Source organism: Leptidea sinapis, chromosome 22 (genome assembly GCF_905404315.1).
Source record: "Leptidea sinapis chromosome 22, ilLepSina1.1, whole genome shotgun sequence".
Classification (NCBI taxonomy): Eukaryota; Metazoa; Arthropoda; class Insecta; order Lepidoptera; family Pieridae; genus Leptidea; species Leptidea sinapis.
In genome coordinates this window covers 4,181,795-4,209,677 of record NC_066286.1, presented here as the reverse complement: position 1 = coordinate 4,209,677, position 27,883 = coordinate 4,181,795, and the positions used below count along the sequence as shown (strand labels likewise).

Below are 27,883 nucleotides of genomic sequence, written 5' to 3'. Positions count from 1 at the left end.
CATAGAATGTTTTTGAGACAAACCTTGCATATATTTTGAGTAGACATCGCGACAGCGTTAGTAATAAAAATATTATTGACACACTATTACACAAATTTTCTTGCCCCAAACTAGGCAGCCTATGCTATGGCTATCCATTAACCAATCCATCTATTTTGGGGCAAGATAATTTGTGAATAACTGGGAATATTTTTTACTTTTTACTAAACTGTAAAACTGGTAGCTTTATTTCTACGTCCAATCATTTTCAGCAATGAGATATTGAATGTTACTTACAAATTCATTGTTCGAGTATTCCCTTAAGGGTTGTTTGCCAAATGGAAGGCTGTATATTATGCCTGTAATGGTCCAATATCTCGCTTCTATTATGGCTTTCACACAAACTTGTGACGTGCTTACATACTTCACAAAAATAAGGTAAATAGGCCTTTTTATAAAACTATTCAGTCTTTCCATAAATATGATAAATAAGAGTCGTTCTTTTGCAGGTTAAAAATCTTTCATTTGTATTGACACGTTCTCAAAGAATTTCGGGTTAAATGTTAGGACTAGTTAAGAGGCAATATTAAAAAAAATCTAAAAACTCTCAATTTAGATCAATATTATCTATAGTGACGACAATATTTAAATACTTGTTTATGTGATTTCTAGTTTCTACTATATTATTTTATATTGTATTGTTTGGTAGATTTTGTTCATTTCCTAATTTCGGTAGATCATATAATGGTTGTTTTATAATTCATACTAATTTTATATAACTACTTCACACATAATTTTGCATGCGGTATTCACCTTAAAAGGTTTAGTAATAGGACCTTAGAAGCTACAAGAGCTTAGCATAATTCTAAATGTAATATTGTAATTAATACACGTTTTTGGGAAAGCTGTTATTAAAATGTAACTCTTTATACAGTACAAAGAGGGCCGTTGAACCTCTCAATTAGTGACTATAGTGAAGTTAAAACCGTCAACGTCACAGTAACTCGCCGTAACAAATGGTGGTCTTTGTTATGTACGTCAAACTCAAGCGTACGCGAAAGATAAATTGTTACTATGGGGCCAGTTTCACCGGATGCTAATCATGTTTTAACTTTAAGTTAAACTTGATGTTAAGTAAAACTAATAATTAAGTAAAGAAAGTTTTATTTTTAAATTCTCATTTTAATAGATAATAACAGTAGGTATACATAAATCATTTATTAAATTTAAATTTTTTAATATATGTTCTAATAGCTTCATATTACATGATTCTTATTTACTTAATTCAAAAATGTTACTGAAAATATTGAAGCATCCAAATATTTAAGGATTTCAAATGTGTTCAAATAATTACACAAATAGTTTATTACTTACACTACATTCTTAATTATACTTGTAATTTCAAATACTAATAATGAATATTACCATCCAAATATTGTCAGTTTCATTGAGAGATAGATACGAGACTCGTGCCAGAATTTGACGAGGCAACATCTCCTGAGGATGCCTCGTGTAGTGGCGAAACACCTGTCGAATTGGAATTTACACTTAATAAAGCTCACAACATTTGGATAGTTATGGATTTCCGCAAAGTAATGCTTAATTCAATAAATTCTGTTTCTATTGACACTATTTTGATGTTGATAATAAAATATTGTGCAACTGGGCTTTGTAATACAGTTGTCAAGTGAAACGCGTTGTGAGGCCCATTAGAGTTCCCCGTCGCACATAAACGAACACAGCAATTATCCATAACTGAAATTAGTTCCAACCTTGTTTAAACTTTAGGAAGGTGCTAACTGTTTATGTTTCTTATGTAATGAGAACAAGCCGTCTGCCTTTACAAATGAAACATAGTTTCAAATTAAAATGTTTGTTATTTATTGTAAGCAAGTGCTGACCCGGCAAACGTTGTTTTGAGATATACACACATTATGTACCTCGCGCCTGCTCCTTTTATGAATTGTCATATGTGATGAAATGTCATTGAGTGAATTATTTGTATTGCGAATATATATAGACACTTCTTAGTCAAAAAATATAGGTTCTGTATAAGTAATCACAAACATATCATATACTAAAACCTTCTCCGATATACGCTGCATCTTATGTTACTTCGATCAATTCAGTATTCGCCGAATAATATTAAAGGAAAAACCGGCTACCCATAGATATAGATATATATACCGATAGATTACCGAGTCGCTAATTGAGATGTCCCTTTAAGTAATTCAACCATGTTATTTACTTTATATTCAATGCACTACAATAAATATTTTTTTGTTGATGCTCGTGCCTGTTTGTATCGATAAAAGTGGAATATGACCGTTAAGACATTATTAACTTAGAAAAGACATATAAAATATGTGTCTATTTAAGCAAAAGAATCTGGCACAGACCACCTGCATTGATTTCTGTACAAAAAATAAGCATATAAGTTTGATTGCTTACGTTAAATTAATAACAAAATTTTTAACTTGTTTTCGTTTTTCAGTGAAGCTTATTATCATTTCTCCAAAGAAAACTACAATGCTTACTAAATACAAGATGCCAATTAACATGAAAGCACCGAGCAAATGTTTCATACCTAATGGTAAGATCGCGCTAGTCCCTTCCGAGCCAATCGTGTGAATAAACAACTCTTCATTCCACTTCTCTATCAATCCATTCTCGGAAACACTCCGTATAATATTATTTAACCGTTCTAACATCGGATACCATTCCCTCGCCAATAAAGCGACCCCGTATTTGTAAAGGTTGTTACTCTCCGGGAAACAGTAAATTAACGGTTCACCTCTACCTAATTTCTGATCCATGTACATTGCTTGTCTCCTCGACGAAACAACAGCGAAATTCCGATCGAAAGCCGCCCGCCTTATTCCCACAGAGAACGATGTCGAGTTATATTTGCGATACAAATAAAATAAACTTGCGTTATTACTCTCAAAATAGGATCGGTAAATCTCCCTTCCCCCCAGAGGAATTCTAGACTCAATGAGATCCCCTTCACTGCTTATTTGTTTTTCAAATCGCGGATGCATTAGGAAGCTTCTCAAGAATGATTCATATGAAATTCCCATGTTTATGCTAAAACAAAGCCATCCGAAAATAAGTATGCGAAATGTTGCAGATCTAGGTTCAAGTGTTACGCCCCAACCGAGTAGCATGCCAAATGTCTTCAGAAACGTATTCGTTGGCCATTTAGTAATGCTGCCTTTATATTGCCTGTACTCGAAATAGTGGAAAACTAAGCCCATTATAATCAGACTGCAAAGTGTTGCTAGCCATGTTGACCATTGGAAAATTGTTATTAAATTATTCCAAGTTGATGCCTTTCCAGCTTTAGGCACGCACCATGTTATCTCATCTTGCGTATAGCTCACTGTGGGATGAAACCATTTACGAATTGTTCTAGTTACTTCAATATTACCGATAACCAAATCTGCGGAGCCATTTTTAAGTATTTTATAGGCACCAGTTGCCGTACCATTAGAATTAATAACGCCCCAATCCTCTCCGATTTCAGACATTCGCACAATGAGAGTCATATTTGTAAACTGTGATATTATCTTTACTAGATTAATTTCACTGCCTTTTTCAAATTCATATACGTCATTCCATTTTTTACTTAGAACTTTCCTTTCCGGAGGCATCACGTAAGGCTCCGATATAACAGCATACGTTATTAAAGGGCATCCTTTCAAGTCTAATGGAAACATTTCTCTTTGAGGTTCTAATTCATTTACAACATTATCTTTACATCTGTCTAAAATATATACTGATTCGCATTCGCCACCGCAATTTGTTTCGCTATAAGGACTCCAAGAGTAAGAGATAATTTCATCATCAAAATACGAATATATCAAGACGATGGTACGGAGTAACCTAGACTCACGTAATTCATTTATGAAAGACATTACAAGAGATTCCACATTTTCGGAGATTTGTTTTTTGTATAAAATTATTGTTTTTGCGAGTGGATTCCATGATGGTAAATTACTTAATAATTTGATATAACTTTTTAAATCACGTTTATTTTCTAAGATCATCATATAATTTTTTGCTTTCTCAGGAAAATGAGATGCGTTCGCGTGACGGTAGTATGGTGTTTTAACCATTACTGAATATTTCATAGCATTGTGAGTGGTCTGGAGGAGATATTTTTTTGTGAAGGCATCCGAATTAACTGCCATTATTACAATGCTGCCACTAAGAGCTTTCTTTTCGACAAAATATTTCGAGGACAGTTTTAATACACATTCAGAAACTGAAACAGATTCATCGGCACTACTAGAGGGTAATAATAAGGATTCTTTACCCGATACATTAAGAAATTGAACCAAAAAAATCGCGAGTGATAACGTCGACCACATTATTCGGCAAGATATCGTTAAAACAAGTCGGAGACCTATTCTATTATACGGCTCCTTTTTACATAACATTAATTTATCTTTACAAGGCAGAGATTACAAACCTTGGGAAAGTTATTATGATTAATTTGCCTTCCGTATTTTTTTACCTTTGCTTTATATTCTTTTAAATTTATTTATGAATTTGTTTTTATTTATGAAAATTATGAAGTACGAGTACGCAAAATTGTTTATTCTCTCCTAAATATTAAGATAGAATAAAATATACTTTATCAAAAATAATGGTTTTTGGTAACAACGGTAATATTATCTTTAGACACTTTACACGTACATTAAAATTATTTTGTTTGATTAACGCGAGTGTTACACATTTAAATAAAACACTGACGGTCCTTGAATGGTCTTGAAACGGCGGGTTAAATAAAATAATAATAAAAGCTAAATCTAATGTAAAAACAAAGTTACAATTACATGCGTTTAAATCCAAGTTAAAATAGTATTTTATGTATAGTATATGTATTTTATTTAAAGTATAATTATATTTTGTCAAAAATATAATACCTTAAATAAAATACGTACGCCCATTTTCGCCATTAAAAATTCTTTTAAGAACTAAAAGTTCTACTAATACTATGCCACGAAAACTTGGCTATGATTAGAAAGGGTTAAAATAGGACCAAATTATATATTACATAATTTTTTTTGTCTCTCTAGTCACGTGTTTAATGCTGATCCTAATGATGGTCTCGATTACTATTTATTATCTATACTAATATTATAAAGCTGCAGTGTTTCTTTGTTTGTTTGAACGCGCTAATCTCTGGTACTACTGGTCCGATTTGAATGATTATTTCAGTGTTGGGTAGTCCATTTATCGAGGAAGGCTATAGGCTATGTTTTTTTTTTTTTCAATATTAGGGATCCGTAATAAAATTGCTATTTTGTAACATAAGGTGTAAAATCGAAAACCTATTTTTGCGTGCGCTGCAAAAACTATTGACAATAGAAGAAAATGATGTACAGGCTACATATAATATAGGCAATATTTTATTACTTATAAAACTATCGCGTGAATTATACTTTATATGGCAAAACAACGTTTGCCGGGTCAGCTAGTATAAAATATTTCGCCACTGCTAGTCGGTGACTTCATGTAACAGCTTTTAAAATGATGATCCTTCATGGAAGCCGTACTAGGATTTGCTGATCAGCTGATACATCGATAGGTATCGGAAGATAATTGAAACAATGGCACAAATTAAAACATGTTTTTCAGGTTATTTGTGACTAAAAATACTGCATTATTATTATTTTTTGATCAGATTACACCATTTGATGCAAGTCAAGCTTCTTAGCAGCGCTACACAAGAGATCAATTTGATGCAATGTCTAGAAGATGCCTATTCTTTGAATTCTTATATTTTGCCACTCGCGGTCGGTGACTTCATGTAACAGTTTTCAAGTCAAGCTTTTAGGGCTACGACTTGATCTTCACATTTTCATTTCCTAAGGGAACGTACAGACCTTAATGACAAAAACAGAACTAAAATTAAAAAATGTTTACAGCAACTGATAAGTGTTTTATTTTGACATTTATATAAGGGCACCATTATTCACAATTACTAGACATAACTGCCACCTTGAACTTATTGCTTTGTTAAAAATTATACTTCTTGAATGGCCCTAATCATTTCCTCATTGGTTCAATCATTATTGTGCGTTTGTTGGAGTACCCAAAATAATCTGCTTTTTTTTATTGAAAAGGAGGACAAACGAGGTCACCTGGTGTTAAGTGATCACCGCCGCTCACATTCTTTTGCAACGCCAGAGGAATCACAGGAGCGTTGCCAGCCGTTAAGGAAGGTGTACGCGCTTTTTTTGATGATACCCATGTCGTATCGTCCCGGAAACACCGCACAAGGTAGTACATTCCTCCCATTTGTAGTACGTGGAAGAAATCTCCTTAAAAACCGCACTATGGAGGACCGCGACATATCCAGACGGTGGGGATGATATCCTAATTTGTGTCGTGTTGATTCTTATATGTGTCCCAGCACATTTTTCGATTATGTTGACATAAATACTCAAAAGGTCCGGGGAGGTCCTCCTTGACGCGCGCCGCACTCTTATATAAAGTCATTAGAGATGGCGTCGCCCCATTTTACATAATTTGTTTGATTTTCGTACCAGTATCTCAACAAATCTATAGTTTTGACTCGGAATTGTTATGAGTTCAATAAAGGGGTCAAACAGATAACCATTTCGTAATAAAATAGGTAGGTGATTATTTAAAAGTACAGACATAATATTATTAATATTATGATAAGATTAAAGCGCATTTCATAATTATACTGTTCTTGTTTCATTAGTGTTGTGTGATTTATATTTATTTAAGTTTAAGAAATATTGTATATTAATAGTGATGTTACCCTATCTAGTATCTATGATTATGATAATATTATGTTCGGTTCTATTATTTAAATATTGTTTCTCGCGAAAGAAACCACTAATATTTGGTATATACCAACAGAGAAATGCAACATTTCTCTTTAAATTTGTGACTATGTATGTTATATTGAAAATAAGAAAGGTAAGTTTTATTAAACTTTAATTAATGTAGTTAGTTTGATTATTACGGCTCCGATGAGCCTTTTTTTAAATTAAAAGTACCAATTAAATTTACTAAAACAATTAATATACAGTGTATATTTGAACGGGACGGTATGGGGAATTCCTTTTCCAGAAAACATACCGAAAAACTGTCTTAGAAACATTCTTTTCTTGTGAAAACAGTTCTTTTTTTGTGAAAACTATTTTTGGTCATGCTCGAGTTTTCCATAAAAATCAGTCATTTTGATAAAAAAAACTTATGCGGATTGACTCGGAGAGGATTATTTCATTGTAGGTATAGAATGAATAAAAGCTGAACAGCAAAAGTTAGTCAAATTTAATAAAAGGTTGTTTTTTGTAAATACCGACTGTGGAAGTCGTGATCCTTTGCAGGAACGGGACTTAGTATGTGAAAAGTAGTTAAAGGACCTATATTTTTTTAACAAAATGATTTGCTGAATTATAATTAGTGGATCAAAAACTACACAACGCGTAAAGTCTGCTCATCGAAATGAGCGGGAAATTTAGAAAAGAAAGAGGCATGCAACACTGAAATTATGTGCAAAATAATTTTGATACTTTGAACTTTTCTGAGTTTTATTATCTAGTAATATACGTACACTTTAAGAAATAAATAGTAAATTAAATTTTATGAATATTCATTTATTCAGTGTCATAATAAAATTCAGATTCCAAATGTTTAATAATCAAAATAAAATTCCAAATTTTCAATTCCAGAAAATGTATCATAAGTATCATCATAACTGCTGTCATCATCACGAACCTGGATAAGAAACGGTTCCAATGCAGTATCTGATATCCTATCCCTCTCTCTATAATTATTTTCTACATTTATTACATGTCCTGTACACTTTTTCCAGTCTTCTGCAATAACCTCTAAAAAACTCTTTTATTGACTGCTCTATTTTTGCGTTGCCAACTCCTAATTTCTGCTAGCTATTTTTTTTTACCAAGCTCCATATTAATTCAATAGCATTGAAGTCACAGTGATAAGAACGTATGACTATACTGTTTTAAAAATAAATATTATCTGAATAACCTGAGGGCGGTGGCTTCATTCCCAAACTATGGTATCGTAACTTCAAAGTTTTGCAACAAATATTTAAAAGTTTCCCCAATATTAAAAAACAAATGTTTCAAAGAAAAATTAAAATAAAATATTTCATCAAAAATAATTCAATTATATAATTTGGTTTAAAAACATTTCAAACAAAAATATTTATAAAAATAATATTTCAAGAAACATGCCAAATTTATTTTAAATATTAAAAAAAAATGTCAGCTAAACTCAACTTCCTTTAACAGTTCTTCTACTTCATACAAAGTTGCAGGTTTATTTTCTTTAACAAGGCATAGTAGTTCAGCTTTAGTAGAGTATTCTTCGAATAGAATCTATATTACTTTCAGCAAACCATTTCTGAACATCAGATTTGAAACTTTCTATCATAGGAGGTTTGTTCATTTGTGTCACATGATAACAACCAAAAATGTGGGGTTTTTACAAGGTTAGAAATTTAACCTACAAATAAAAATATAGTGTTGTTAAATTCATGATTCATAAAAATTCGACTGTCACGACTCGCTGGCCAGACTCTACCTATTTTTTACCTTCGCTTCTAATATCTAGCCTTAATATTTTTTTTGGTTTAGGTACTTTGCCATCAATTTCTTCAACGTCGACTTTATAATTATTTATTGACAATACTTTTTATATGTTCATCGGTTCTTATTTACTTATTATACTTGACATCCATATCCAAATATGTTAGAAGTTGTTTCTGAAATAAGCGCCAAAAAACGCACACACAAACAATCAAAATTTCTAAAAAAACTTCATTTTCATGCAAAAAATCATCTGATAATCTAATAATCTGATTAAATCTATCAGTGTAAAAATATCCACGATAAAAGTTATTTCTGATAGCCTTATCTATCTAGAGACCGCTCTTTATAGATTTTTTTCTGTTATATTATTATAAAATGATAAGTATCTACGACAATCTAATTTTGTTCTGATTGGGAAAAATATGAACATCACTTATTGTATTATAATTTATTTTAGTTGAAGGTGTATTTGAAACGACTTTTGGCTGCAGAATCTGATTCAGGTAAGGACGGCGTTATTCATGTACAAGAGCATGACGCCTGCTTGGAGAAATTATATGATCTTGGAGGAAATGAGAAGGTACATATAGCCGAAGTTATTGGGCTTCTAAACAACCGAAGAAACCCTCAATTGTCACCAACACCTTTTATATTTTAGGCTGTAGATGGAGTTTACTTTAATGGAATGTCTAAATCTGGTGATGCAGTTATCTGCGGGATAGCAAGGCGACCCCAACGGCATTGTGACGCTTTTTTATATCTGAAGGTAATCAAATAGTCTAATCAGCAATGTGTGTACTTAATAATTATAATAATATAGCCTTTATTCAGTTAGTAGGACTTACACAAATAAAATTTGAAAAACAAAATTTTATGAACGATGCTGGACTCGAACCCACGACCTCCGGCGTTCCGTGCTGTTCTAACCAACTGAGCCAACCGTTCGAGTGACGTATCGTTATAAAATCTTGTATGCCTTGTTCAACTCTCAGGTTGTGGCTTCCGCTACAGGATCTACTTTACAGTTGATAACCTGCTCAACACCAATATTTGCACATTAGGAAATTGACTTGAGATGTCGCTCTTGTAAATCTAAACAATTTGTTATGTTATTAAAGTGATAGCCCTCACTTCTGGGATTATTATTTTTATTTTTTATGAAAAAGGAGGACAAACGAGCGTACGGGTCACCTGGTGTTAAGTGATCACCGCCGCCCACACTCTCCTGCAACACCAGAGGAATCACAAGAGCGTTGCCGGCCTTTAAGGAAGGTGTACGCACTTTTCTTGAAGGTACCCATGTCGTATCGTCCCGGAAACACCGCACAAGGAAGCTCATTCCACAGCTTCGTGGTACAAGGAAGAAAGCTCCTTGAAAACCGCACTGTGGAGGACCGCCACACATCCAGATGGTGGGGATGATATCGTAACTTGTGGCGTGTCGTGCGAAGGTGAAATTCGGCGGCAGGAATCAGGTTGAACAGCTCTTCGGAACACTCCCCGTGATAAATGCGGTAGAAGACACACATTCAAGCGACGTCTCTACGCAACGCCAAGTGATCCAGCCGTTCACAGAGTACCCGACAATTCGAGCAGCTCTGCGTTGCACGCGGTCAAATGGATCGAGCTGATACTGGGGTGCGCCAGACCAGAGATGACAGCAATACTCCATGTGAGGCCGGACCTGCGCTTTGTAGAGCGCTAGTATGTGGGCCGGCTTGAAGTATTGCCGTGCTCTATTTATGACACCCAGTTTCTTTGAAGCCAGTTTGGCTTTGCCCTCCAGATGGCCACGGAATTGGAAATTGCTCGAGATTTCGAGACCCAGTATTCCCATACTAGGCGAGGCTTTAAGGGGAGTGTTCTCGAAGAGCGGTGATACGGTAAATGGGGTTTTTTAGTGGTAAACGCGCAAACTTGAGTCTTCTGGGGGTTAAATTGGACAAGGTTCAACTTACCCCATTCCGCGACCTTCTCGAGAGAGGACTCGATAGAAGACACAAGTTTCTCCCGGCACTGGTCGACTTTTTCCCGAGAGAGACCTGCATGGCCCGTGTATACGGCATCACCAGTGCTGTCGTCTGAATAGCAATGCATGTTGGTGGTGTCCAACATATCATTGATATGCAGAAGAAACAGCGTGGGAGATAGCACACAGCCTTGGGGCACTCCAGCGTTCACGGGCTTGGGATTCGAGCAATAACCGTCGACAACGACCTGTATGCTTCGCCCAGTGAGGAAGCTGGAGGTCCACTTGCATAAGCTCTCGGGAAGCCCAAATGATGGAAGTTTTGCGAGGAGCGCCTTGTGCCATACACGATCAAAGGCCTTCGCTATATCCAGACCAACTGCCAGGCTTTCCCCCTTGCTTTCAATAGCCGCCGCCCATCTATGTGTTAGGTATACCAGAAGATCGCCAGTCGACCGACCATGGCGAAAGTCGTACTGCCGGGCGTTGATCAACTGGTGACCCTCAAGGTATACCAAGAGCTGGCGGTTAATTATGCTCTCCATGATTTTGGAGAGTAGGGAGGTAATAGCAATAGGCCTGTAGTTTGCCGGATCCGGAACTGTCTCCTTTTTTTGGGATCGGATGGACAAGGGCTGACTTCCATGAATCAGGGACTACGCCTTTTGAATAAGAGTGCCGGAATAAACGCGTTAGCACCGGCGTCAACTCAGGGGCACACGTTCTAAGCACGATTGGAGAAATGCCATCCGGCCCGCTCGACTTCTTGACGTCCAACGAAAACAGAGCTCGCCTAACAGTTTTCTGTCGGAACTGTACTTCAGGCATGGAGCTCTGACACCGCGGGATGGTCGGCGGTGTTTTTCCGTTGTCGTCAAGAGTCGAGTTGGAGGCAAAAAGAGTGCACAGGAGATCGGCTTTCTCTTTTGCCGTATGGGCCAGGGTGTCATTCCTCATGTGCAAAGGCGGCATGGACGGCTGGTTGAAGTTACCAAGAGCAGCTTTCGACAACGACCAGAACTTGCGTGTTCCGGTTGGGTAACCGGAAAGCTGCTCGCCAATTTTGAATACGTGCTTCGATTTCGCACGGGCGATTTGCCGCTTTCTAGGATTAATACACAAATAAAATTTGAAAAACAAAATATTATGAACTATGCGGGACTCGAACCCACGACTTCCGGCGTTCCGTGCCGGTGCTCTAACCAACTCAGCCAATTACAGAAACCAAACAAATAGTAGAACTTACATACTATCCTTAATTAATTATCTATCACTATCTGTTTGTCTATTGACAAAGGCCTCTTCCAACTTCTTCCACTCTTTTCTATCTTCAGCTTACCAAGAACATGTCTTCTCTCCTATCGTCCTAAGTTCGTCTGACCATCTTCTGTATTGTCCCCCCCGTTTCCTTTTTAGTTTTCTGGAGTACCAGTCTGTGATACATTTGCTCCATCAGTCTGTCTATGTGTGTACTTATAAATAATTAAAGTCTCATCTATTTAAATAAAATTGGTAATACTTATGAGAAGAATTAGAAGGCGTGTCACAATTACTCGTTCCCATAATCTAGCTGGATTGATGTGCAAAGGAGCCTCCCACTGGTAGTTAGGTTGTTAGGTACGTGTTAGCACTAAATGGACCGAAAAACACACCTAAGTATAATTCCGGAAAATAATTTCAGTTAGTAATATACGACCTACCTACTTTTAAGTCCACCAGTTAGATACATGGTAATTTTGATCACCAATAACACGCTAGTAATTGTATAAGCTTGTTATAACTTACTGATTATTCACCCGTATTACTGTACTGTATGTACTGTCAGCAGATTACTGCTGCTGCTACCAGTGGAAGGCTCCTTTGTATGGGATGTCGGCTAGATTATAGGTACCACAACGGCGCCTATTTCTGCCGTGAAACAGTAATGTGTAAACATTACTGTGTTTTGGTCTGAAGGGCGCCCTAGCCAGTGAAGTTACTGAGCAAATGAGACTCAACATCTTATATCTCAAGGAGACGAGCGCAATTGTAGTGCCGCTCATAATTTTTGGGTTTTTCAAGAATCCTGATCTGCACTGCATGGTAATGGGCAAGGCATATCAATTACCATCAGCTGAACGACCTGTTCAAAAATACTACCTACACAGTATTTTTTTAAGTCTGTAAGTATAAAAAAACATATATTTTACGTCAAAAACTGTATAAATAAGCTTCAAAATGATGTTTGAATAATTTATTAATGTGGTTTTTTTATGAAAATAAGGGACGAGACGAGCAGGACGTTCAGTTGATGGTAATTGATACGCCCTGCCCATTACAATGAAGTGACGCTTAGGATTCTTGATAAACACAAAAATTCTGAGCGGCAATACAATAATTGCACTCGTCACCTTAAAACATAAAATGTTAAGTGTCATTTGCCCAGTAACTTCACTAGCTACGGCGCCCTTCAGACCGAAACACAACAATGCTTACACATTACTGCTTCACGGCAGAAATAGGCGCCGTTCTGGTACCCATAAACTAGCCGGCATTCTGTGCAAAGTAGCCTCCCACTGTTGTTTCATTATTTCTATCTTGCAGATATCCGGGGAGGACATTTTCTTAACACCAAGCCTACCTGATACGTATCTTAAGAAATGCAGTGACGACCATGAAGGTCACAGCGTGCAAGGTTTATCAGCAACAAATTTTATGCCAATGAGAACTTGGAAGCTTTTGTATAACGGAGAAATGAAGTAAGTTTCCTATATCTAGTTTACGAATTTTACCAGTCATACTATTTTCTATTCCCGATTCGTAATTTACTTAATACAAAACTTCAAATCATAACACAACTATTTATATTATACAGGGCGCTAGGTAATGGCACCAATCTAATTATTATTATTATAATTATTAGTAATTATTTCTACTATATTACCTCTTTTAACATTTTATTAATAATTAAAAAATGAAATTGTAATGTATCTAGTTTTTATGTATATTGCTGCCTTGGAAGAATACAGTTTCAACTCAAAAATGATATTTTTTTCAAGGGAGCTGATTGAAGTTTTCTGTTATTTCAAATAGTTATAAGTTTTTACCTATTGTACTTTTATGCATGAAAATTAATTAAAAACAAAGAAAATTTATTATTCTATTTATTTAAGAAAAAAGTGTTAGTATTTGATCACTTCCTTGAAACAATACTTATAAAAAAAAAGAACTTCGACATACTTCAGAACGTCTTTAGTGATTCTATGACCCAATCTCGCAATGATAATAAAAATAGCAATAAATCTTTTTTATCATTAACGATGTTTTTTGCAATATCTCCTCCTATATTGTTTACTGTAACTTACTCTTGACAAACACAGACTACATGCTTGATAACTGTTACCATTTACCACATGGTATTTGTCATATGACTTTTTAAGATGCAAGTGCATGTAAAAAATAATCTTTTATTCTTCGTCTAGTTCTAAAAGCCAACCAGATCTAATATTTAAGGTGGAAGCAAATATAACATGGAGTGCAATTTGGGCTCCGTTTGAATATGATACGCAGATGTCGGCGAGAAGTGTAGCTAATGACATGGCCAGGGAGACATGGTCAGCTGAATACTTTCAACTCCTGAAAAAGTAAGTGAATCTCTCGCCAAAGTTCTGGTTCGCTCTGATATTGCTGCACAAAGTTAAGTAACAAATATCGGGTATCACAGGGGCGAATGCGAAATGATGGGAGTGTTTCTTGCGCCGTTTCTTCTCTCTCAGAGCGCCATTTGTTTCCGAAGCGGTAGTAGTATCTAGTATAATAGCAATGTCATCAAAAAGAATTCTAAAGAAATCATTTTTGAGAAAATAAATGCCTTTTGTGCCTTTCATTGCTAATACTATTCCGATAGTATATACCTTAGGTGCTCAATGAAAATCGAGAATATGTTGCCGGTAACATTTATTAAATGTTATTACATTTTTACGATTTACGATTTAAGAACTTTATTTCTCAGAAGAATATTACAATATTCACTTATAGAGAAAATATATTCTAATTACTATATAATATAATATAATATGCGAGCCGTGAGAATATAACAATATCTAAAATATATCGATTATTTTTTTCTTCTTTAACTATAAACATTAACAGAGTAAGTAAAGTGGAAAAAAAAAAACAGTAAACACACACTAGATGAAACACTTAAAAAGAAATAACTATACAAATTATAATCTAAAGAACATTCATAAATAAGTTACCTACACTACACTAATGAATATCAACTAAAGACACAATTCTGAATACAATAATACAAGAACTTTAGTGAATTACGCGATCGAGCGGCGCGATGCGCATGCGCAGACCGTCATTCGCAATTTGTAAATATTATAAAGCTTTGACTACACTGCAGCAACAATTATTCATCTACTTATTTTTAAACTGTAACAATTTTTTATTTATATTTTTAAATATTATATTTTTAAATGTTTTCTTTTAATATTTTTTTAAAAGTATTTAAGCTTTTGATTTCTTTAATGTCTTTGGGGAGGCTGTTGTAAAGTTTCGCCCCTTCAAACATGATATTCTTTTTTCCGTAATTAGTTCTAGGTGTTTTTATATAAATATTATTTGCTCGTCGAGTTATCCTTTTTTGTATTTGGAATGTTTTTGTAAATGTCACTTGGGAATGTATCTCTTTAGATAGAATTTTCCTAATAAGAACGCACGTTTTATACTTATAGAGTTGAGAAATATTCATGATTTCGGTATCTTGGTAAATTTTTGCGGATGGTGTTAAGAAATTATATCGGAACAGTGATTTAATAATTTTATTTTGTGCAATCTGTAGCGGTTGTAAATTAGTCTTTGACGCAGTTCCCCAAACTTCAATTAAATAATCTAAGTGAGACTTGACCATAGAATTATAAATAGTGAAGTGCACTTGCCTTGGGAAGCATCGTGCAATGCTACGTACTGCACCTGTAAGTGATGTTAACTTTTTACGGATATATTCTATATGCGGTTTCCATGTGAGTTTGCTATCAAGTATCAGACCGAGATATTTTTCTTTATTTATTTTGTTTATTATTTCACCATTGATGGTTAAGTTATTATGGCTGCCAATTTTTTTGTTTTTTGCTGTGAATAATATGTAGTTTGTTTTAGATGTATTTAAAGTAAGTAAATTACATTGTAGCCAGGTGTGTAGTAGATCCAAATCATGTTGTGCTTGTTCTATTATTGTTGTTATAGTATTTCCAAAGTAAAATAGACTTGTATCATCAGCATACAGCGTGATATCTCCATTTAGGCCGATTTTATGTATGTCATTTATATAGACTAGAAATAATAATGGGCCGAGAATAGAGCCCTGAGGAACGCCACATGTGATGAGTTGGGGTAAACTCTCAACTCTATTAATTTTAACTATTTGATATCGGTTTGTCAGATATGATTTGAACATTTTAAATGCAGAACCAGAAACACCAATGTTTTTTAATTTTGTTAGCATGATTTCGTGGCTTACTGTGTCAAATGCTTTTTTTAAGTCAATGAATATTCCTAATGATATTTTCTTTTGATCAATCCCAAGTTTAATTTTTGTTACTAAGTCAATTGTTGCTGCAAGAGTATTAGAATTACAACGAAATCCATATTGTTTTTTGAAAAGAAAATTTGTAGATGTAAGAAATCCATTGAGTCGATTATGTAATATTTTCTCAAATATTTTTGATAAGATAGGAAGCACAGATATTGGACGGTAATTACTGGGATCCATTTTATCACCGGACTTGTAAATAGGAATCACTTTTGCTATTTTAAGGGAATCTGGAAATTTCCCTTCATTTAAGCATCTATTGATGCAGTGAGTTAGTTTTTCAGCTATAACGTCTTTGACACATTTAATCACTTTTGTACTCATGCCATCTATGCCAGTGCTAGTGTTTGTATCAAGGTTGTCAATAATTTTGACTACTTCTTCTGTAGTGGCAGGATTCAGATAAGATAGTCTAATTTTATATTCTTGTGCATTGTTTAAGAAAATCATAGGTTCTTTACATTGTTTAGAGTTTAGAATTTTATTGGCAAGTTCAATGCCTATATTAGAGAAAAATAAATTAAAGCATTCACATATTTCTTTTGATTCATTGATTTGACCTGAAGATGTGTTTAATTTTAAAGGAATATATTTTTGAATCTTGTTATTAGCCAAACTATTTATCAGTTGCCACATTTTCATGGAGTTTTTCTCACACTTCTTAAAAGCTTTTAAATAATATTGACTTTTAGTTTGTTGAATATTTTTATGGACTAGACTCTTTTGCTGCACAAACTCTCTCTTAAGGTTCTCATCTTGTGGTGCTTGCTTTAGAGAATGCCACAGGAAATTCCTTTTGTTTATTGACTCGATCAGTTTTCTGTTGATCCAATCTTTGCTCAGGGGATTCATGACTTTGGTCTTTATTTGTTTGTTTTCAGTAATAGCTTGCAACAGGATGGTTTCCAATAAAGAATATTCATTACTTAAGTTGGTGGTGATATTGGTCTTAACAGTTTTGTATAAGTTAGTAAAATCAATTGCTTCGTACTTTGTCCGTGAAGGCCGCTCAGGTGTGATTCTTTTTACCTCTAAATATATCTGCTTATGATCTGACATAGAGCTTTCTATGAGAGCCATATGGAAGGTGTTTTCTTTAAGACTTGTACATACGTGATCTAGTATAGTCTTGGAAGTTTTCGTAATTCGGGTACTGTGCTCTTTATCTGTTTTGTTAAGTATCCTCAGGGCATTCTCTTTTAGGACATGCTTATACTCTTTGATCATTTTTTCTTTGCTGAGCAAGTCTAAATTAAAATCTCCGAATACAATGATACGTTTTTTTTTGGATAAATGGCTTGCGTATGTCTCTAGAAATTTTTGCACGTTTGATGCTGGTTGCTTATAAATAGCTCCTATGTCCATTGATAGTTTTTCTAGATGTATCCAAAGGTAATGATTGCCATCTTCACACTGGCTATCCAAAAATTCATGTTTAAGATTTTTGTGGACATATATTGAAACTCCACCACCTCTTGACGATGTCCTGTAATTATAATGATGGGTGTAATTTGGTAGACTTAATCTTACTGCTTCATTCTCATCTTTAATCCATGTTTCTGTCAACACTATGATATGTACATTTGTTTTAAATGTTTCTATAATGCATCTTAACTCATCAAGTTTGCCGGGTTTCGCAATACTTCGAATATTAGCATAAAGAATCGATATTGATTTTGTTGTAGATGTAATATCTTTATAGTTATTTGTTAGTTCATGTGTTATTTTAGTAGTACTGTTTAATGTATTTTCTCTATAATTTAGTTTTTTGCCTTCTGTTCTATTATTTTCGGGGACCCTTTAATATACTTTATAATCAGGTTTTCTTCGCCTTTTTCTTGTCTATTTTTCAATTCTAATACAAGGTTTTTCATTTCTTTCTGTTGTTGTATAGTCTGGTCAGAGTAAATTCGAACACCATCTATTTTAATATTATTTTTATTACGCAATATAGCTATTGCTGTTTCTGATGTGGAAAAACATATTTTTAAAGGGCGTGCTTTAGTGGCATTATATTTTCCAAGCCTCTGTACTCTGACAGCTTTTGGGCAACCTGGGTATATGGTTTTTGTGATTTTTTCTATCTCCCGCCTATCATTTTCACGTCTTTCTTCAACATTTTCAAAATTTTTCTCAGGAATGCCTACTATAACAACATTTTTTTTCCTTTCAATGCGTTCATTAAGTTCGTACATTAAGTTATCATAAGTAGCTTGCGATGGAAATGTAGACGTTGATGATAAGTTAGTATTCATTTTAAGCTGGGCGAGGTCATTTTGGAGAGATTTAATGCTCCCTTTATTTATTGTTACAGTGTCTGATAACGCTACAATCTGTTCCTTAATATTTTTATTCTCAGCCATTAGTAAGTCCATTGTAGTGTTTACTTCTTGTAGTTTTTCTTTCATGGAAGATATATTCTCACTTATAGTGTTTATGGTTTCAGCCTGGTTTCTGCTGGATTCCAATAGTAGTTCCATGATATCGTTTTTAAATTGATCAAGTTGGTATGTAAAATCACTTTCTGGTGTTTTCCTTTTTCGTGAGGAGACGCTGTCCGTGTCTGATTCCAATTCGCTAGCGTTCGAGAGATCTGGTTGGGAATTACTGCTCCTTCCAGCTGATATATTTTTTGTCTTAGTTGACTTTTTAGCAGGAGAACGGATGATGTTCATTTTTGTTATGTAATCTTAAAAGACAGATTGTAATAATATGTATCGTCGGTATGTACGCACCCTTATACTTCACCAAGAAAACAGGTTTCGACTTCGAGTCACGCGTGCGCAACACACAAAACTGAGTTAACACTTCGAGTAATTAAAAATGCACTGTTTGTGAATAGTAGTTAGGTTTAAAGTTGGAAATAAGTAAAAAATAAATCTATGACTATATCGTTAAACACGTCCGTCCGCTCCGCTTGTTCGGCTCGATTTTTTAGATTGTTATTATATAAACTTAAAATTCCTTACCTAAAAACTCATCAATCTGCCTGCAGTCCATAAATATCCTGTAGGTACTGATAGAAATTACTCAGGGCTAAGTCGAGTAATACAGGGTGTTTTTTAAGCCCGATATAGCTTGAAATTGTAAAAAATAACACAAAAAATTAAATTGTAATCAAAATTTTTTTTTTTATTCGAAAGATCAATACGTGACATTAACATTTGAAAATGATTTCGGGCATATGGGCACCGCGGCTGTTCTTGACGAAGCGCATTCTGGACGTCCAATTTTGGGCCACTTTTTCGAGCACTGCTGGCCGTATGTCACGAATAACACGAACAATGCTGGCCTCCAAGGCGTCAATTGTTGCTGGTTTATCAGCATAAACCAGTGACTTCACGTAGCCCCACAGGAAATAATCGAGAGGTGTCAAATCGCACGACCTTGGAGGCCAATTGACAGGTCCATTTCTCGAAATCAAGTTATCGCCAAATTTTGATTTCAATAAGTCGATGGTTGCGTTCGCCGTATGGCACGTAACGCCATCCTGTTGAAACCACATCTCCTCCGAAGCAATGTCATCCATATTTTCAAACAAAAAATCATTGATCATGGTGCGGTAACGATCTCCATTGACCGTAACGCGAGCTCCGGCCTCATTTTTGAAGAAATAAGGTCCGATGATGCCACCAGCGTGAAAACCGCACCAAACGGTGCATTTTTCTGGATGTAATGGAGTCTGTATGGTCTCTTGTGGATTGGTCTCACTCCATATGCGGCAATTTTGCTTATTAACAAACCCGTTAAGCCAAAAATGCGCCTCATCGCTGAACACAATTTTGCGATAAAACAACGGGTCAGTTGCCAACTGCTCTAGAGCCCAATCGGCGAAAGAACGACGCATATAATGGTCTCGTGGCTTCAATTCCTGCACCAGCTGGATCTTATACGGGTGTAGGCCGAGATTTTTGCGCAAAATTTTCCACGTAGTGGACGGACAGAGCCCCAATTGCTGCGACCGACGACGAATCGATAAATTTGGATCTTCTTCCACACTTTCGTTTACAGCGGCGATATTCTCTTCACTACGCACATACCTTCGACGTGTTGGTGTTATTGCATCCTCTAGAGAGTATGTGGTACGAAATCTATCCACAGTTCGACGAATGGCTTGTTCAGATGGACGATTATGTACGCCATAAAAATGACGAAGTCGTCTATAAGTTGCGCGAATCGACGACTGATTTTCAAAGTAAATTTGGATTATTTCGTAGCGTTGTTCAAGCGTGAGTCTATTCATGATGATTTGTCAGAGTATACTGAAACAAATAAAAAAAAATGTTTTATCAAAATTTCATTTTTTGTGCTACTTTTTACAATTTAAAGTTCTATCTAGGTTAAAAAAACACCCTCTATATGTTCACAAAAATCGTCACCTTTTTGCTCTTAATAGTGATTTTCATTATTATAACACTAGAAATAAGGGATTGCTTGTAACTAATTCTAGTAGGCTTCATAAGATACATAATAGCTTTAAGGGTAAATGTATACACTTCTACAATAAAGTCCCAGCCACTGTTCAGGCATTATCTATAAATAAATTTAAATGTTTTATAAAAAAATGGCTCTGTCGTAAATCCTATTACGTACTGCTGAATATCTAAATGATCGGACAGCCTGGGACTAGATTGTGATTATTTTATAGCGATAGAAATGACTGTACAATATTGTATATTTTTATTGAAAAGAGCGCAAAAAAAAGAATGCTGGGAGAGTTTCTTGCGCCGCTTCTTCTCTCTCAGAGCGCTATTTGTTTCCGAAGCGGTAGTAGTATCTAGTAGTATAAGAAATGACATCAAAAAGAATTCTAAAGGAATCAATTTTGAGAAAATAAATGCCTTTTATGCCTTTATGAAGGATGCTCAAGTATTTCGAAGCCAGCATCTTGAATTGCAGCCACAGTAGCTATAACGACCTGTAAGCCCGGGCATAATCTTGTCGAAAAAACCTAATTTGTCTGACCGTTTCTCACGAGTTTCGTTATGCAGTTTTTTATTTGTTCTTTAGAGTATATTAGGTACCTATTTATCTTATATATGCAGCCAGAAACAGTAGCTCTATAGTAGAGGTATTAAATTATGACCACATGACAATAGTAAAGGTACTATCCCACAAAAGAGAGCCCATGATCTGTCCATATATCAAGCGTTAGATTTTTCGTAATGGTTTGTCATACGCTTAAATCATATAATATTATGTACTTGATCAGAGTTCCATATTATTTAACTAGTATACTAGTGCTACTATTAGAAGGATAAATACATAGAAAAGCATATTAACTGACTCATGCTATTTTTACGAGAATAGGCTCGACAATGCAAAATTATCGCTATGTCTTAAAAGTATTTTAATTAAAGTCAACCTAATCGCTATGTATTAAGGTTTAGTGTCGACTAGTGCGTAACGAGCATTGGACCTATTCCTCTGATTGATACTGACTGAAAGCCGTACGGAGAGATCGCTTATTGATGTGCGACGTTCGGTTATTGGCCAAAAAACTAAAAATTGTGATTGTTTAATGATAATGACTTTTATGTTTACAAACTTGAATATGTACTATTAATTATTATACATTATCTTTTCAGGTTCCATCAAACACATTATGAACAGATGGGGTATTTAAAAGGAACTGTTTCCGTGGACACGAAAAAGTTGTATGAAATAAATATGCCGTGCATTAGGGATCGAAGTTTTGGTAATATTTTGTATCATCAAAGCCGGGTACACGTTTTTACGTGTATACGAATGACGGCGAAGGAGGGCGACGAGAAACAGTGTGTTTCGCGAGGCAAGAGAATGAGTGTGTGTAGCGAGGCGAGCGAAAGAGAAAGAGTGTGTAGCGCGGCGAGTGAAAGTGAAGGAGTGTGTGTGGCGAGGCGCGTGAAACATAGGAGTGTATGTGGAGAGGTGAGTTAAATAGAAATATGTGTGTGGCGAGGCAAGCTAAAGAGACAGAGTGTGTGAAAGAGAAAGTGTGTGTGGCGAAGCGAGTGAAGGACTAGGAGTGTGTGTGGCGAAGCGAGTGAAGGAGTAGGAGTGTTTGTGGCAAGGGGAGTGAAAGAGAAAGAGTGTGTGTGGTGAGAAGAGTGTTAGAGGGGTGTGTATGGCGAACCGAGTGACAGAAAAGGAGTGTGTGTGGCGAGGGGAGTGAAAGAGAAGGGATACTTTTCGCTGACTTTCGTTTGCCGTTGTTCTAGCCCGTAGAAAATACCTCATAAGATTATGTGTTAAAAATTAAATTTTTATCAGATTTTTAGGATATCACAGAGTCTCAATACCTAATCACGCTTGGTATTTCAAAGTGTATTTAAACGTGCGGTTATAAGTCCCAATTGCTAAAAGTGTTCCCAATTATTTTAATTAATTAACGAATTAGCAGCGAGGAATTATTGCTGATCCAGCTATCTTATCTTATCACCCAATTTATTTTAAAATGATCTTGAATCCACTATAGACTTTAGAAATGATACTTGAGCCATGAAGCCGTTGGGAACGTCGCTTAGTCAATTAGTAAAGAAATTATTAATGTTAAGGTTGATCACAAACGAAAATAGTTTTCATTCATTTTTTTTGTGACTACTAAAGTAACACACTTCCAGTGACGATTAAGGGAACTAAGGGACGTGTTGTTCGAATAATAATATATCTTATAAGATGTTTATTTATTACATTTTCTAATATAGCGACTTTAACATGTGAAAAGTGTACAAATAGATGGAATTTAATAATTCTCACAATTTTTCAGGTCCATTACGAGAGTGGCGTAATTTCCATCGCTATGTCTATCACTTCATCTTTCTCGATAATGACGATTTCATTGCTGTCGGAACCGTGTCGCAGCCATGTGTCCTATCACAGTATGTTCACATAAAACTTATAAAATAAAATAATAACTACTTACTCCGCCTGTGCCTAAAGGCTAGTCGTCAATACTATTGGTAACAATAATTTAAATCGTAAAAAAAAATATCATTTTAATTTTTTTATGGAATAGGAGGAGAAACATCAGAGGAATCACAAGAGCGTTGCCGGCCTTTAAGGAAGATGTACGCGCTTTTTTTTGAAGGTACCCATGTCATATCGTCCCGGAAACACCACACAAGGAAGCTCATTCCACAGCTTCGTAGTATGAGGAAGAAAGCTCCTTGAAAACCTGTGGAGGACACATCCAGATGGTGGGGATGATATCCTAACTTGTGGCGTGTCGTGCGAAGGTGGAATTCTGCGGCTGGAATCAGATTAAATAGCTCTTCGGAACACTCCCCGAGATAAATGCGGTAGAAGACACACAATGAAGCGACGTCTCTACGCAACGCCAAGTGATCCAGCCGTTCACAGAGCACTGGGTCCCCGACAATTCAAGCTGCACTGCGTTGCACGCGGTCAAATGGATCGAGCTGATACTGGGGTGCACCAGACCAGAGATGACAGCAATACTCCATGTGTGACGCCCAGCTTCTTCGAAGCCAATTTGGCTTTGCCCTCCAGATGGCCACGAATTGGCAAGCTCGAGATTTCGAGACCCTGTATTCCGATACTAGGCGAGGCTTTAAGGGAAGTGTTGTCGAAGAGCGGTGATACGACAAAAAAACTTCTTTTGTAGTAAACGCAGAAACCTGAGTCTTCTGGGGGTTAAATTGGACAAGGTCCAATTTACTCCATTCCGCGACCTTCTCAAGAGAGGACTCGATAGAAGACACAAGTTTCTCCCGGCACTGGTCGACGTTAACCCGAGAGAGACCTGCATGGCCCGTATATACGGCATCAACAGTGTTGTCGTCTGCATAGCAATGTATGTTGGAGGTATCCAACATAATATCATTGATATGCAGAAGAAACATCGTGGGAGATAGCACACAGCCTTGGGGCACTCCAGCGTTCACGGGCTTGGGATTCGAACAAAAACCGTCGTAAACGACCTGTATGCTGCGCCCAGTGAGGAAGCTGGAGGTCCACTTGCATAAACTCTTGGGAAGCCCAAATGATGGAAGTTTTGCGAGGAGCGCCTTGTGCCTGTACACGATCAGAGGCCTTCGCTATATCCAGGCTAACTGCCAGACCTTTCCCCTTGCTTTCAATAGCCGCCGCCCATCTATGTGTTAGGTATACCAGAAGATTGCCTGCCGACCGACCATGGCGAAAGCCGTACTGCCGGTCGTACAACTACAACAAGTATTAGATTTTTGTATTTCAAAAACATTACATAAAACTTATATTTGAACATTGCATGAAACTTGTAAAATACATGTATTATACCTTGGTGTAAACGAAGGGCTACACTCGCGATTTGTATGACAGTTTCAATGCTCAAAATAGAGGTTAACTCTAAACTCATATTTTTTCAACGCTTTCACAGCTGTCCTAGTCTATCTTGACGTTTAAATGATCTTAGATTTCTACTTATTTTATAATTTCAGTCTAACCATCGGATACTATTGTCGCAAGATTGATCAATCAGTAAAAGCAATAGATTCCTCAGACTTTCAATTGTATCAACATGGCGAAAATGGAAATCCACCTAAGGACTATGGTTTTATATTTAGTATAGGTAAGCTTAAAGAAGGTTATTTAAGAACGTCTTCTCTTTGTTCTGTCTCATATAAAATCATTGTTGGCCAATGGTTTGTATTATATTAACTATCTAATAAGTCAAATCAAATCAAAAACTCAATTTTGACCGCTATAGGCCATTGGTTAGTAACCCTGCCTACCGAGCTAGAGGTCCCGGGTTCAAATCCCTGTAGGTACAATCATTTATAGGATGAATGTGAATGTTTGTTTCCGAGTCATGGATGTTTATTTGTATTTATGTATTTTTAAGTAAGTATATTGTATTATATATATCGTTGTCTCGCTCCCATAATACAGGCTATGCCTAGTTTGGGGCAAGATAATTTGTGTAAGATTGTGTCAATATTATTAAATAGGATGTGACAATTATGAATGTCAAAAGTTTTCTTTTCTTTTAAAGTGATGTAATATGCCGTTGATTTTTTGTTATACTAAAAAATAATTAAATGCTTCAAGATGAAAGGGACATAATAAATGCGTCAAATTTGCCTTTGCTACAAAGTTTTAACTAGTATAATATCCACGTTATCGCTTGGCCTTTTGGAGCATTCATTTTCGGTCATTTGCGAAAGAAGTTCCTACTGTACAGTACTATATTAGCTACTTCTTGCATACTGCCCTGGGCCAGCCTTTACGTAAGTGCTAACCATCTAGGACTTTATAAAAATAGCCTCAAACTCGCCCCATAGCAACAGCAATTAATATTACTTTTCAATATAAGATTAATACCCCTTGCAATGATTCAATAATCGAAACAAATAACGGAAATTTAGCACCAAACAATCCAACATTGTAATTACATGAGTACTTTAGATTTTGGCGCGTAAACTGCAGTGTGAAAGGGGGGAAAAGAGAAAGCGATGTGCATCTATGATTGCTTTCATATACGTACGATTTTTAATTGTTTTAATTTTAATTATTGTGTTCCGATTAGCCTCGGTCTACCCTATCTGTCTTTGAAGGAATGTAGTTTGTAGACTTAATTTTGTTCAGTTTTTCAACTTAAAACCATAGACTTAGATTATGGTGTATAGACGACATGACACCTCGAATACGTGTAACCAAGTTTGATTTGTCTGACTGTAATTACGACTTGTCAAGCAAAGAGGATGTAAATATTTAGTTTAATATGAAATGTTTGAAATAGTCGTATTTACAGTATGGCGACGAAGTATAATCCGGCTAAGTTTGAAAGCGAACAGTTGCTTAAAACGTAGTAGATTTCGGCTATGTCCGATTTTTACAAGATTATAGCCGCCATCTGTCAATCTATCAATGACTGCACGTTTCATGCAATCAAGTGAATCGCTTTTTTCTTTGAGTTTTGCTAGGCTGGGTTTCAGCAACAATAGATTCGCTTAAAATTTTTATCTTTTTTTATGACAATAGGGACGCGACGAACAGGACGTTCAGCTGATGGTAATTGATACGCCCTGCCCATTACAATGCAGTGCCGCTCAGGATTCTTGAAAAACGCAAAAATTGTGAGCGGCACTACAACTGCGCTCGTCACCATGAGACATAAGAGGTTAAGTCTCATTTGCCCAGTAATTTCACTAGCTACGCAGCATTACTGCTTCACGCAGAAATAGGCGCCGTTGTGGTATACCTAATATAGCCTTTGCAAAGGACCCTCCCACTGGTCTTGCTGTATCTCGTTTGTTTGTTTTTCCTAGACCTAACGCATATATTGTAAGTCTACGGTTAAAACACACAAAAAGTACTGTTTCACAAACATCGTAAAGTCCGATACTGTCCTACTTAGTTTGATCATAATTCTTAATGTTTGTGCACAGGTCACCAATCTTATGCTGTGAAAGTTCAGGCATACGACGAAGTATCATTTTTCATAGGTAAGGAGAGGGAGGCGAAGTTTTACGAGAGATGGTCGAATATTGAAGTAAACGACATTAAAGGACGCGCTTGTGTCGAGTGGCATTACAACAATGTGGTACCTAAATAAATAAATAAAATATAAATAATTGCATTTTATTATTCATTAAACGCTGTGTTCATTATTTTTAATGAGTTGGAATAGATAGCTGTTTTATTTTTATGCCAATAATGATAATATTGTTTTTGAAATATACTTTAAGAATTGGTATGAATTTTATATAAACGTATCAAATGCTTAAAAGCGCCCCAAAGAACTTGTCGCTAAAAAATTAAACAATAAATTACCTAAGAAATTATCTATTTAATCTGTGAAATTTGTCAAAGTTGTACAACTTGCCATGAACGTAGGCGGTAAACGTGTTTACTAATCAACAGGTCAAAAATTTATTATTTTATGTAGGATCCGTATATCACATATAAAGTCTAAAATCTATCACTCATCCTGAAAAATATGCCAGGTCCTGAAATACATGACGAGAGTTGTCAAATAAGGAATTGATAATTTCGACAGCTCCGTCAGCAATACTCGTAGCTCAGCGGAAAAACTGTTTACTTCAGACTCAGTAGACCCGGGTTCGATACACTTATCAGTGTATGGAATTTTTTGGGTTTTGTAAAGTTAATCAAAATTTCTAGAAGTTCAGGATCAAATAGAAAAAGGTCCATCCTTTTGTGTAGGCAGGATAAAAATACTTAGGTGCCACCTCCACGATCGAGTGTATTGCGACGAGATCGTGCTTCGATGACGATCATTGCCTTAAATTACTAATGGTTTAGGCACTTCGGAAACACAGGATTGGCTAAAAGGCACGCGACGATATGGTGATGCGTTGCTCGTATTCAGCAAATCTTTAGTAATATATTATGTGACACACACGATAACATCACTCGCTCATGGACGTAGCGCCTAAGTATTTGATGTTAATTCTTTGAAAGAGATAGGTACTCTAATAAAAACAACTTTATATTCATTAAAAGGAGGTATATTTCAGCATAACAATTCCCGTTAAAAAAAACACGTTAAGAATAGCACGACTAGTTTCGCCCACATCGCTATATGGACATTGCAGTAACCAAGCGCTGCTTAACATTTACTAAGATTATTTCTCATTGACAAACGCTGTTCAAATCAGATAATAAAATATCAATTTAGAAGCACGGACTAAAAAAACAGAAAGGACTCCGCCCCGTGATATTAGCAAGTGAAGCACCTTTATGCTAGTGTGTGCGGTTACGGGGGATACTAGTTACACCATTTTTTCTCCCTTAAATAATCATATA

The 27,883-nt window shown here is 35.8% G+C and overlaps 2 protein-coding genes across 3 annotated transcripts; one reads left to right on the top strand and one right to left on the bottom strand.

The window, feature by feature from the left end:
• Positions 1 to 2,426: 2,426 nt before the first annotated feature.
• On the bottom strand, positions 2,427 to 5,681 carry LOC126970771 (uncharacterized). Its single transcript, XM_050816843.1, has 3 exons — positions 5,677 to 5,681; positions 3,538 to 3,798; positions 2,427 to 2,853 (listed from the first exon to the last, which is right to left on the bottom strand). Exons 1-3 carry the CDS (start codon positions 5,679 to 5,681, stop codon positions 2,427 to 2,429), a joined length of 693 nt encoding a protein of 230 aa, XP_050672800.1.
• A 1,042-nt stretch (positions 5,682 to 6,723) lies between these two features.
• Positions 6,724 to 26,688, top strand: LOC126970948 (uncharacterized). 2 transcript variants are annotated; one of them, XM_050817092.1, is made up of 9 exons: positions 6,730 to 6,939; positions 9,043 to 9,165; positions 9,244 to 9,351; positions 13,138 to 13,292; positions 14,016 to 14,177; positions 21,721 to 21,830; positions 22,881 to 22,992; positions 24,553 to 24,683; positions 26,503 to 26,688. In XM_050817092.1, exons 1-9 carry the CDS (start codon positions 6,772 to 6,774, stop codon positions 26,667 to 26,669), a joined length of 1,236 nt encoding a protein of 411 aa, XP_050673049.1. In that variant the 5' UTR covers positions 6,730 to 6,771; the 3' UTR covers positions 26,670 to 26,688. The 2 variants fall into 2 exon arrangements, with proteins under 2 accessions (XP_050673050.1, XP_050673049.1); XM_050817093.1 differs by lacking the exon at positions 24,553 to 24,683 and having other exon boundaries at positions 6,724 to 6,939.
• The last annotated feature ends 1,195 nt before the right edge of the window (positions 26,689 to 27,883 follow it).